Below are 13,109 nucleotides of genomic sequence, written 5' to 3'. Positions count from 1 at the left end.
TCACAATTCCGAGAGTTCGGGGTCTACCTAAATGTGTGTGGGTGTGTTTTGATCATGTGTTTGCTTGTGGTGATAAAAAAATAAAAAAAAATAATAATAATAAATAAATATCAGGTTACGAAAGTACTGTGAGCTGTTGTTGATTGGAAAGTATTTGGAGTGTGAAACGTGACGTGGGAGTATTTGTCGAAATGAACCATAGGTTAGAAAAACGACTACTGCCTTGTTTTCATATCAAAGTGTTCTGTTTTACTGAAAACGTATAGGCCTACTAAGAATCTTTTGAAATCATCCAGTTCCAACGGGCAGCAGAAGAGCACTAAAACGTTCTATAAGTTTTCAAATAGCCAAAATTAATTATTGCTCCCAAACTAGGGCTAGCCTGTGTGAACGTTTTACTGCCTTCCTGTGCAAACAGTGCGGTATCAGATTGTTCAGAAACAATTAATTGTATTTCAGAAAGGATTGTTTTTATTCTCACCTTCAGTGATAAACACCAAAAACAAGTCTATATCAATATTCTGCTATTTAGGAAATTAAGCTTCGAAAACAACTACCATATAAATGAAATTCTTTAGTAGCGTGTCATTATCGTGATTATGATCAGAGAGCTCCCCAAAAACTGAGCGCAAAGGAAATGCTCTCAACTCGTCATCTGAATCTCCAGGTATCAGTCAAATCAAATATTTTGGTCTGAACTCAAGCAAACCATACACAAACAAAATCCCCAAGATGTGTCAGAACCTCATACAATACTTGATAGTAGTGTTATCAAGATCAAAGTCCAGCAGTCAAAATGATCCAATAAATTTGTTTTTATTGTTGTATAATATTTTTGTTTTTTTATTTAATAGAGAGCAAAATTCAATATGGCGAACAAGATTGAAATAGAATCAAAGTAAAATGCCCATTTAAATTGACGTGTGTATTTCTTGTAGATTTTATTTGTGAAATCACAAAATGCAACAATTTGTTATGGACTTTTGTACCACAACCTGTTATTGATGTCAGGTTGCTTCTCCTGTTTCATTGATGATAATGGGTAAGAAGGCGTGGTATCCACAGGATCCAGGTAAGATGCCAAAAGAACATTGAATGAGGTCTTATTTTCCCTGAATTAGTGGACACCCTCTGTGTTTACTATTAGTTGCATTGCCCTCGCTACATTTACAAATAGTTCTGTTATGTTGTGGAACAACAAAACCTTCATAGACAATTATGTGGACTATTATTACATACTACGATTACGCAGAAGGACAAGTTTGTAATTATTGGTCCAACAGATGAATCTCGGTGTGCTGTATGTTTTTTAATTTGCATAGCCAAACCCTGCCATAAACTTTAATATGGCGTAATTCATGTATCTCCTTTAAAATGGCGCCCGCGGTAAATTCCATCATCCGTTCCTTGGGAAAGTGTACGTGCAATTTCAGAGGCTCTGGGTGTTTTCTCTCCTATCACTCGATCCATGCCAGATATTCCAGGCCTAATAAGAACCTTGACAATTATGTGAAAATACATTAAACTCATTCAGTCTAATTGATATAGTGCAAAATCTACCAACATCGTCGGAGACATTAGAGTGAAATACGGTATGGAGAAACAGGAACCGGAAAACCAAATTAATGCGAAGTACTGTGCTTTATTTCGCCACATACTTTCAACACGCAAAACACCAGGAAAATAGGTGTGTCATAGTTATGATTCTTTTTTTACCACTGACTGGATTTCACTGGCTGGTTCTGCGGATGTCTTTTGTTGTGGCGTGGCGTCGCGTTCTCCCTAAGACGCGCATAAGTACCACTAAGAGCTACGTATTTATTACCGGAACTTTTACTGTTACACCATAAATAAGGGATCGGAACTTGCATCCTAATAAGGAAGGAGAGCAAAGTGCGTGCTCTCTGTACTGATAAAATATATCTGGTTCCTCCCTCTAGCAGAAGTGAGCTCAGTGCCTACAATAAGTTTACGCTCCCGGAGAAGCACTTCCTTTTGACAAACTAGTGTTTATTACTTTCTACATTATTTTGAGGGGTTCGCTTTTCTCGAACATTAAAGGAGGATAACTTTTCGCTCGGTAAGATGGCTAGGTTGCTAGCTACTTCATGAGTATTTGACATCTACTGTTGGCTTGCTACTTAACATTACCTCTGGTACCAAAAATGCTACCAGCAAGCTAAAATTAGCTAGCACAGCTCATTTTGAATCTAAATGCATAACATTTGCTATCTGATGTGGTTGCTAGTAGTTAGCGAGGTAGACAACAGGCCCGCTTGCTTAGGAAAAGCGGGGTGGTGCGACAGTCGGACATACCAGAAGACAACCTAGCTAGTCAGCTAATTTTAGCTAGCTGAGCAGCTAATTGAATGGTGCATTGCTGAGGAAATGTAATATATGTACTAGGTAGCTAGATAATACTGAACAATGTGTACGTTAGCTGCATAGCTGTCATTCTGTCGGCAGTCGTTTAGTGTGTTGTCCCAGAAATTAATGTATTTCTTTTAATTTATTGTGCTAATATACTGAAATTAAATAGTTAGCTTCTCCGTCTGTTAGCAAGGAATTATTTGCTGCAATGAAACATTTGATAGATAGGTAGCTGGCTAACTGTGTATCAGTAAGCTTTGTTGATGATTCCATAAACCTACGTAAACTTTAACCTATTTAAACAACGAAATACACGTGCTGCTCATTAACAACAATTCTGTTGTCAGTTTGTGGTCTTCCTGTCCAGGGTAACTTACAGTTCTAACTCACTTTCGATTTGTGTTGCAGAATATGGATGACTTTTCTGTAAGTATCCTTTTTTAGCCCGCTTTCAACAACTATAATTAATTAAGAATTTACTTTAAATTTACACATTTTTAACGTTATTTTCTTGGCTGTCCTTTGACGTGCGCTCTGCCGATTCCCTGCATTTTCACACACATTCACAGCCCAAATCATGATCCCAACCAAAATACAACTGGTAAAGTTGCTTTTGAGTGATTGTGTTCTTGTGTTGTGAACCAGTTTGTAATGTGTGTCTGTGTTGTACATAGCTTGCTGATGCCATAGTGGACGATGTCCCTGGCAAAGCACCCAAAATGGGCAACACAAATCCAGCTGCCCCAGCCAACAGTGCTCCACCTGCTGTAAACCCAGGCTGGCCTGGTGCTGCCCCAGGAGCCCCAAGCTTCCCCCCCTCTTCTGGTCCAGCCCAGCCTTCTGCTCCAGGAGCATACCCAGGGGGATCCCAGCCTTCTGGTCCCGGGGCACCTGGTCAGTACCCTGGAGGTCCTGCTGGTCCTGGACACTTTCCACCTGGACCTGGAGCACCTGGGCAGTATCCTGGAGCACCTTCGGCCCCTGGAGGGTTTCCCTCTGCACCTGCAATTCCAGGGCAGTATCCCTCTGGGCCTGGAGACCCTGGACAGTTCCCAGCAGGGCCTGGGGCCCCTGGACAGTTTCCTTCTGCGCCAGGACAGTACCCTTCCGGAGGAGGCGCCCCACTCCCCTTCCCATCTGGAGTCCCCGGACAGTTTCCTCCTGGCCCTGGTGCTCACCCAGGACCATATCCTAACATGCCCTATCCTGGAGGGCAGCCTCCAGCAGGTCCATATGGCCCTGGAGCTCCTGGTGCCTTCCCCCCTGCGTCCAACTCTGGCGCTTTTCCTGGCTTTCCTGGTGGGGCCTTCCCTCCCATACCACCTGGTGGCTGGGGCCCACCTTCCAGCGGAGGATTCCCAGCCCAGCCCGGCCTCCCTGGCTCTTTTGGAACGAACCCCATGGCACCATACCCAAACCCAGCATTTGGTGGACCTGTTGCTCCTGGAGGAATGTTGGTGAGTACCCTGGGACCCTGGGTCAAATCTCTCCACTGTCTCATACTCTCACTCTACTTTGGGCTACTTTGGTGTGGCTCCAGTGGTCGTCTTTAGAACCCTTCCACTTGCTGTTGTTCTTTTGGAGCTTTCTGCAAAGCTTTTAAATGGTGTTTGTATAGTGGGGTTATTCCAAGTGCCAGATAAGTTTTTTGATAGTGTTTGTTTTGGGGTTTTCCTGTTATGCTCAGGGAATTGTTATGGGTGAAGGTGTAACATTGGAATCATGACAAATTCAAAAATATGTATTTTTTTCTTTCAGCCCAGACATAATCCACCATACTTTTGAGCGCAGCGATATATCTTCAGCTTTTTGTCGGATGAAGACATCACTTCAGTGCTGTTGCTCTGTGTTGCTGGGTCCCATTAAGCTCAGTTTAGTTCCCTAGTGATCTGGGTTAACTGATGATCACAAAAAGTTGGCCCACACACAATCATGGCTGACCAGAACAAGGACCGCATGCTTTCAACCAATTGTAATAAATCATTTAACCATATTTGCTATGTTATCCTTATGCTGTCTTAATGAAACACATGAGTATATTGCCAAACAATTTTATGTGGGCTTATTTAATAAAAACCAAATAATGTAGTTTTGGGAGGAATCAGTGAAGAACCTGTATATTTGTTAGCATCAGTGTCAATGGTTCATCCATTGACTTGTATTGAATAATTTTTGTACAGCAGTAAACAATCTTATGTTTTCAGACCAGAGCTAAGTGATCATCTGTATTTATTGATTATTGGGTTTTTTTGGCTGTGAATGAATTAATGATCTCATGTATGTGGGATCGATTTATTAATTTATGGATTTTACACAAGACCAGAAGTCTGCACAAAGATGGAGTCAACAAAAGTGAAATTTGTGGAAGATAATTCTTGGGAAAGAAGAATATTGTTGACACTTCTCCTGGCCTGGAATAAGTTGAACAATGCGTGGAAAATATGATGCTTATAGGGAATTGTAGATGGAGATACTGAAAAAATCATGCAAGTTTTTGCATAGATAAGCAAATATGTAAGTCCTGAATTTATGGGTATGGACAAACTATGGGCCTGAGAAATGCATGCAATATAAAAAGGGTAGGAAAGATACAGAAAGAACACAAGACATTGGCAATGTAATTGTTTTTTGTATCCCAGCAAGAGGAGACAGGTGAGTTGGTGTCCCTGCACAGTTGGTTCATGGTGGGACTTACAGTGGGCTTGTAACAATATATCATTGGCTCTGGAGTGTGGTACCACAGAGCCTGAAACAATTTGCTGAGCTGCAAGAAGCTTTTTTCCACAATACCAGAGATCTGCTCATCCCACGTGAAGTTAGATGTAATGTCCCAACCAAATTTGTAAAACAGAAAATTTGTCTTTTATTGATTAGTGGTTACATATCAGTATTTTTCTGTTGTTTTACTAGATCGATCCATTATCATAAACATAACCTGGTCAAGTTTAGTCAACACTGTAAACATAGTTGAGAGTAAATATGATTTTCTTTATGTACAGGAAAAACTGAGTGGGACACTAGCATGGATTTAATGAGCAGAAGATTGAACATTGTCTACAGCAAAAATGTGTCACACTAGCTCAGTGTTTGAGATTAGTTCAGAAAATATGAGTTGCTGACAAACTCATAAGAGATGAGTCTTCTTCAAAAGCCGGAGAAGTGATCCTATTCTGGTGTTCGGTGACTATATTTACATGCATGCAGTTTTCTAGTTTTTGGTCCTTACCCTGACTACTGGCAGCAGTATGGTGAGTGGTAAGGAGCAGGACTTGTAACCCAAAGGTTGCTGGTCCAATTCCCATGTAGGCCACTGCTGTTGAATCCTTGGGAAAGTTACTCAACCTGTATTGCTTCAGTAAATATCCAGCTGTAAAAAAGATGTAACATGTAAAATTTGATAATTAAGATATATAATTCATAATGGATGAGACTAGATAAGTCTGCTAAATAAATGTAGTGTAATGGTTATGGTTATATTCCAAATAAGATGTTCACATGCACCATGAAATATGATGAGCACTAATATTACTATATACATCAGAGTATCTTGAGTAAGCTGTGTTAGGTACAGGTAGATATTTTTTCTAATTATCTTATTAGAACAGCTATGAAAATGCACCTTTTTCATTATTTTGTGTGGTTTTATCTAAAAAATAGCTTATTGTTAAGTTGTCACCTTGGTACTCCTAAAATTCAAGTTTTTTAAATAGCCATTACAGCTATCTACTTAGAGAATTGTGACCCAAGATTCCTTGAAAAATATTGAACATGTGCAAATATAAGCTTGTAGGGGCATATAGGAGCTTGTAGGAATATTCTAAATAAGGTGTTTAAATGGGTCAGGATTCTGTTTAAGAAAGGACAATCATACACATCTTATTTGGGTTTCTTAAAAGGGGAATGCTGGCTTATTATGGTTATCGGAATTAGTTATTTACATGACTTGTATCATAGTCGGAATGCTTGAATTCAGGTAAACATTTGCATATTAATGTAAATGTAAATGTAGTCACTGATTTTTGAAAGATCTTCATCAGTAAACTAGACGGGCAATAGACAAAGTGGCAGAATCCGCATTGAGCTTCAGTTCTGAGGCTATGCACTTCAAGACAAATTGTAAACCTAAAATTTAATGTAAAAAATGGATTATTAAATTAATTTGGAATGTTTAGACTTTATGCAGAGCCCTGAGGAAGGGTGTATTGATGTTGATGCCTATCAACATGTGTATCCACTAGGGTGGATACACATGTTGATAGGCATGGGTGCACATCTACAGAACAGTTTAAGGAATTTGATCACTTAGGGTGAGATTTTAAATCTGTAAAATCTCAAACTGTTAAATTATGATCATGACAGTCAGTGTGTTGCATTGATATGGCAGGTACCAGCCAGCAGTAAGTGAGTATTTGTAAAGTATTTTAAAACTAGATGTCACTTCTACCTGTGAAAGTGTTTCAGAGTACATCTGAAACATGTCAAATGAAACAAACACTTCTTAGTGAATAGATGTGCTCAGGAGGTTTGGCAGAGGCCTTGCCAATCAGGAAGCATCTCGCTGATTGTCAGAAGACAGACTGTGCTTATTCCTACACATTAATGATGTCCTCTCAGGAACTTGTATTGTGCTACAATCCAAGCAAGTACAAGAATCCAGCATATGCAAACACATGTACAGTGATGAGTGTTATGGTATTAAACAGAACAAACGTGCACTTCATATGCCTAATATTAAAACACTGTAACGGTAATTATTTATGTCAGCAAGTTGAGCTGTATAAAGGTATGTAAAGAACATTTTCTTTAAGATCGGGTCTGTCTTTGTTCTCATGACACTGTTAAAATGCATCCACTGCACATTTATCACCTGAAGGTTCAGTGACTGGCATTAGCAGGGTTTACATTTTGACAGGTCTACACTCCTTCTAGAGACTCAGTCATGAAGTAAAGCTATCAAGATCGCTGCTAGTATAGGCAAGGTAGTTCACCTAACCCATGGGTCAGATACACCCAGTCAGATTAAACTTGTTCTTGTGTGGTGAAAGCAGATACATATACATATACACACACACACATATATATATATATATATATATATATATATATATTACAAGAAGAAGAATATTAAATGAGTTTATACTTGTGGCTCTAGCCACTTATTAGTTATTGAGTAGCAGCTGAATGATTTAAAGTGAAAACCCTAATCCCAAAGTTTTACACAACTTTCATTCACTTTCAGTTTGAAAATGGAAATTTAGTCAGCCCAACACAACCACAGTTTTTGTTATTCTGAAAAGCTTTTGTTCATGCAGCAAAGCGTCAATATCCGCACTGGCCTTTTTCATTAAGAACAGGTAGTGCGTCTTCTGCTCTGCGCTGCAGTTGTTGAATGGGTGTTGAGCAGAACAAGCTAACAGATTTCTTGCCTGCCACCTTGCCGTCCCTTGCATGGGTGTATCTCACCACAGCTGACGCAGTGGAAACTGTTAGCTGTTCTTGAGTTGCTGGTCAGGGCCTGTCCTGTAGCCATGCGGCCACCAACCTATGGAAAGTGAAGTCCTATAATTTGTAAGTTCTGGTTTTCATTACACTCCTGTCAGTGCATTGCGTATGTGTAGTCATAGTACACAGTTTCGGTGTCCTGGCAACCTGTTAATTACTCTTTGTTCCTCAGCTGCTTATATTGCTACATTGATGTGACTCAAACGCATTGAAACCAACTTTGATCTTGTTTAGTTAAATACATTAGTTTGTCAGTCATGGATATTTACTGTCTTTAGAGTATGACTTCTAATGATATACTGTCCTAACATCATAACATTACAAGCATCTGAACAAGGTGACTAAATGTTTATCATCTCTGTATAGGAATATATGTGGTTTCTAGCTAGGCAATATCTGTCTTCTTTTACTTGGTCTAAGTAACTGTTAAAGCATGTTTTGTAGGGTGGCAGTGTAGTATAGTGGTTAAGGAGCAGGACTTGTGACTGAATGGTTGCTGGTTTGATTCCCTTCTGAGGCATTGCTGCTATACCCCTGGGCAAGGTACTTAACCCACAATTGCCTCAGTAAAATATCCTACTGTATAAACGGACAGCATTGTAAGTTGCTCTGGATAAGAGCATCTGCTAAATGCCAATAATGTAATGTATTTCCGTTAGCTAAACTGTGAAGTTTTGCAAGTGTGACTTCACTGAGTTGTTATCATCTAATAAGTGTTCTCTTGAAAGTCCCAACCCACCCCTTACTTTCTAGTTATGTGGTCAACTGATTGTTTTAGAAACAATGTTATACTGAAAATTTCTGTAAAAGGCCAAGCCAGTCAAAACATATTTCTTTCACACTTATCCATGAAAGGTTATCTTAATTTGGCATTAATTCATTCATGCCATTTTCGCAACTGTTTAGGTGGACTGTTGAGATTATTCATGTATTTGAAAACCTCGTTTTCATTAGAAATCTTCTGCTGCCTTGGCCGTGTGCAGCTGAGTCACTAGGCAGGGCTAGCAGTTGGAATCTGGGCGGGACCACCCTTTGGCAGCCACAGTGGAGTTATGACTCATAATGAAATGCTAGTTTAATAAATATAGAGAGGAGGCTGTAAACTACTCCAAAAAAGATTTTTTTATTTAGGACATGGAACCATCAAATAATCTAATTAATAATAGTAATTTGAAAACAATTAATGAATTTGACACCTGAAAAGTAGCTTTCAACTGGGTGATGAACGTGGGCTCTTGCCTCTGTTCTGGAACAGTATTGTGTAATTACACTGAAGTATTGAAGTATAGTTTTTTTATCCATTTGCCTTTTGATAGGCTTTAATTAATTTGTCTGAATACTTATTAATACTCTTATTTTATAATTTGTTCAATCTGCTTTTCAGCCAGTGCCATATGATCTTCCCTTGCAAGCTGGAGTGATGCCGAGGCTCCTGATCACCATTGTGGGAGAACCCACCCCAAATGCAGACAGGTAACCGTGGCAAAACACGTTTCTCATGCTCTGCAGTAAAGCATTCAGACATCCTTCAGCTTTTCTCATCCACTCAGAGATCATCCCTTTCAGATGGCTGTACTGAGCACATAAAATCCCAGTGTAGACAAAAATAACACTTTTCATCTACCATGCTAATTATGTAACAGAAGGACAGTCATTTTTCCTCATTTCTGTTCATTTAACCATATGAAAAGTAACTGAATTACAAGACTTTGACTTTTGGATTGGAAAGCCTCTTAACACAGAGAGGTGTTGGGTTCAAAGAACACTAAATCACTCTCTCACTGCCATACTTGCATCAGAGGTATCAATGTCAGTTGTTATCAAAAAGTACATAATCCATAAAGGTGAATAACATTAGGGCCTGGTTGAAATCAGCAATACTCGATAAATAGATGTAACGAAAGTTTTGAACTCCAAATATCAATGTCATTAAGTACATTTAACAATGTGCATCGAACAAACTACATAAAAGCAGATTCTTCTTTCATTTCAGTGTTTGTTTTGTTTTCTTTTATAGGTTCCATGTTGATTTTGTTAAAGGCCCAGATATCGTTTTCCACTTAAACCCTCGTTTTAATGAGCACACTGTTGTCCGCAATTCTCACCTGGGTGGATGCTGGGGCCCCGAGGAACGAGAAGGAGGGTTCCCCTTTGCCCAGGGGAGGCGCTTTGAGGTACAAAGGAAGGAAAGATATAATCCATATCAAGCCACTGTCCTGAGGCCTTTGCTCTCAGTAACATGTTAAAGATGGATTCCAGTGGAGTAAATATGCACATACTGTAGCAGCTTTAAATGACCTTTGCTTTATGAATATATCAATATTTCTTTTGTTTCAAGCCCTTATCTTGAGTGATAGACATTTATATAGCTGTGTTTATTGGATTAATTGTTGCTAACCCCATCCATACCACAACCCTTGGACCCCTATTTGTAATATACATCAGTTTCTGCTGTTTTTAAAATAATTTACCCATTTCTTAGTGTGATATCTTAATTGTTATCTGTCTTTAATCATTTCTAGCATCATGTTTAAAAAGAACCACCTTCATAGTGGTGAATTTATCTCTCATGGGTTCTTGCAGCTCAAGATCCTGGTTGAAGAGGGCATGTATAAAGTAGCAGTGGATGGAGCCCATCTGTTGGAATTTGAGCATCGGATTGGAGGGCTGGAAGAGGTGACCCTGCTTCGTGTCGTGGGTGATGTTGTCCTCTACAGTGTGGCCCCCAGCATGATTTGACACTCTGTGGCTCGGGGGCTGCCCATCCTACTGCAACAGCGACCCATGCAAGACTCAACAGAGCACATGACACACACCCTCGAGGGCTGTTGTGAAATGCTGTTTTCACCACGACTGCATCACATCGTTGCTGTTTTTCTTCTGGTTGCCATCTTTAGACTGTGTGTTATATCACCTAGAAGTGCTGCATGTAACATATCACAATCGGGGAGAAAAGCATATAGAAGCCATAATGCATTGTGTTCATATCTGTCTGCATGGAATTGCTGGACTAAGTTGTCCAATGCTTTTCAAGCTGTTTTTCTTTGAGTTTTACGATATCTGTTTACTGTCTTGTCCTCGTCTGTGCCCTTAAACTCACTTATCACATAGTATATTTTTGCTGCATTTTACAATTCGATAGATTATGCAATAGAGCAAAGCAAAGATTAGGGTGTGTTTTAACCATATCAAACACAGGATCCCAATTGTAAAACAGCTTTGAACTTAATGGACTTCCTTTTTAGTATTGTATGACTATACTTGACTGGACATACCAGGCACCTGGACTGAGTGCCACACTCTAGTTCTGTATGATATATGGTACTTTTTTTCTCTAATCCAAACACAAGTAGTCTAGATCTCAGTATCTATTACCCAATAGGTAATAGTAACAACAGAAGCCAAAATTAGGTTCAGTTGGTACTTTTTTTTGAGAAGGCAGCACACCAGTGTCCAGCTGTGAGGAATCAAAATACAGTTCCTGTGACATGATTTGATATGACATTTGCATGATGTTTTATGACAAATTTTTTTGTTGATTGATTTGCATGATGTTTTATGACAGTTTATGTTGATTACAACCTGGAGCCAGTATTACTCCTTTTAAAAAAACTGAATCAAGAATAATCATCCTGGAGAAAAAAAATCATAATTTTAAGTAACATTAAATAACTGTTCACATACATAAACTTGTTAAAGTACCTCTTGCTGTTGCTTTATTATTATGGGAATATTTAGTAACAGCTTTGTTTGGATCATATATATCAGGGGTATACCGATAATTGTGTATAATTCCTATAAGGACTTCACTACTCATTTCATGAAATTACTTCCAAACAGAAAAGTAAACAACTTTCCTGAGATTGTTGGGGGTTTAAAGACATGAAAAAGAACTCCACTAAATTCTTCGTAGTAGCTTGATGTGGAATAGAAATGAGTACAGTCCACACCACTCCTCTTCACCAGGAGATTGCGGAATAATTTGGAGGAATTATGTCATGTTTGATCAATGTCAAATCTCTTATAAATATGTATTTTGATGGAACAAATGAAATTGTTTTTACCATTCTGTACCTACAGAGAAGAATGAATTACCTTAACAACTCAGACCCACGTGGCTTTAATTGATATACTGTTACATGAAGTCAGAGCTCTGGGTACTTTTTGCACTTGCCTTACCATGAGGGTTAGCTAATGTCGACACACCCACTCCCATACCTAACCCAAACACGGAGTGTACGTGGAGTTTTGATTCTTTTTCTAAGGGTAAATGTACATTACAACTAGCTGGGCATCATTCATGAAAAGGAGTACAGGTGGGATGACTGGATGTTCTAATAAAATTTGGAGATTCCCAATTAATAAGAATCTGTCCCACTTGAATATGATCATAGTGCTTAGGTTAATTAGGTCAATTTAATTAGCATAGAATACAGAGTAGATACTTGGGTCACTAGGTCTACAACATATGAAATGTACCTTGTGGACATGATCACAGGAAATAATTTAAATTACCTTGAGGTCTCACTCCTTCCATACATATGAACACAAAGAGTTCATATGCAGCTTCATTTGGCTGCTCACAAAATGGCCGAACTCTGTCCACTTTGTACTTTCTTCTGCATCATTTTCTGCTTCTTCTCTATCTTACCTTTGAAGCCACACTACACAAGTCCCCCTACAATTATTTTTTACCAATGGCCCTGCTAATAATTTTTTTTTTTTACCAATGGACTATCCTATCTGAAGGCCTATTCAGCATTTCAGCATATATCTACACCTGATCATTGTCACCTGTTGCAAAGAACTATAGATAATACCAGTTATAGACACAGTTATAGATACAAACAGATGTCGTAGTAACACCTCAAGGTTCCATTTAGATGTGTTTTTTTTTCAGAAATAATTTTAGCAGAATACCTTTGAACTGATAAAAATGTTTTTGTTTTTAAAATGTAAAAAGTGAAACTTCAGATTGAGGTGTTTTGTGTTGCCAACTGTAAATCCAGTAACGCCTTGAACGTGTAAGGCATCAAAGATAATATTAAACTTTAAGGCATGGTGATTGTACGGCCACAGCATCACATCAGAAGGATTTTTTAAACTTAACCAGTCCAGCCTGAAGAAAAATATAGAGTGACATATGTATTGTGCTGCTTTAACATCTACTATTTTTTTTAATATAAAATTCGTATATTTCAGCATAATTTGTAACATTATGAATAGCACTCAATGTA

General features: G+C 38.7%; 1 protein-coding gene across 2 annotated transcripts; it reads left to right on the top strand.

Moving 5' to 3' along the window:
• Positions 1–1,943: 1,943 nt before the first annotated feature.
• On the top strand, positions 1,944–11,504 carry lgals3a (lectin, galactoside binding soluble 3a). Of its 2 annotated transcripts, XM_036541789.1 has the most exons (6): positions 1,944–2,080; positions 2,779–2,796; positions 3,045–3,827; positions 9,257–9,345; positions 9,890–10,046; positions 10,456–11,504. In XM_036541789.1, the coding sequence occupies exons 2-6, from the start codon at positions 2,782–2,784 to the stop codon at positions 10,609–10,611; spliced, it is 1,200 nt and encodes a 399-aa protein (XP_036397682.1). In that variant the 5' UTR covers positions 1,944–2,080; positions 2,779–2,781; the 3' UTR covers positions 10,612–11,504. The 2 variants fall into 2 exon arrangements, with proteins under 2 accessions (XP_036397682.1, XP_036397683.1); XM_036541790.1 differs by lacking the exons at positions 9,257–9,345; positions 9,890–10,046; positions 10,456–11,504 and adding an exon at positions 4,129–5,734.
• The last annotated feature ends 1,605 nt before the right edge of the window (positions 11,505–13,109 follow it).

This window comes from Megalops cyprinoides, chromosome 12 (genome assembly GCF_013368585.1).
Source record: "Megalops cyprinoides isolate fMegCyp1 chromosome 12, fMegCyp1.pri, whole genome shotgun sequence".
Classification (NCBI taxonomy): domain Eukaryota; kingdom Metazoa; phylum Chordata; class Actinopteri; order Elopiformes; family Megalopidae; genus Megalops; species Megalops cyprinoides.
This window is presented reverse-complemented; position numbering and strand designations above follow the sequence as displayed.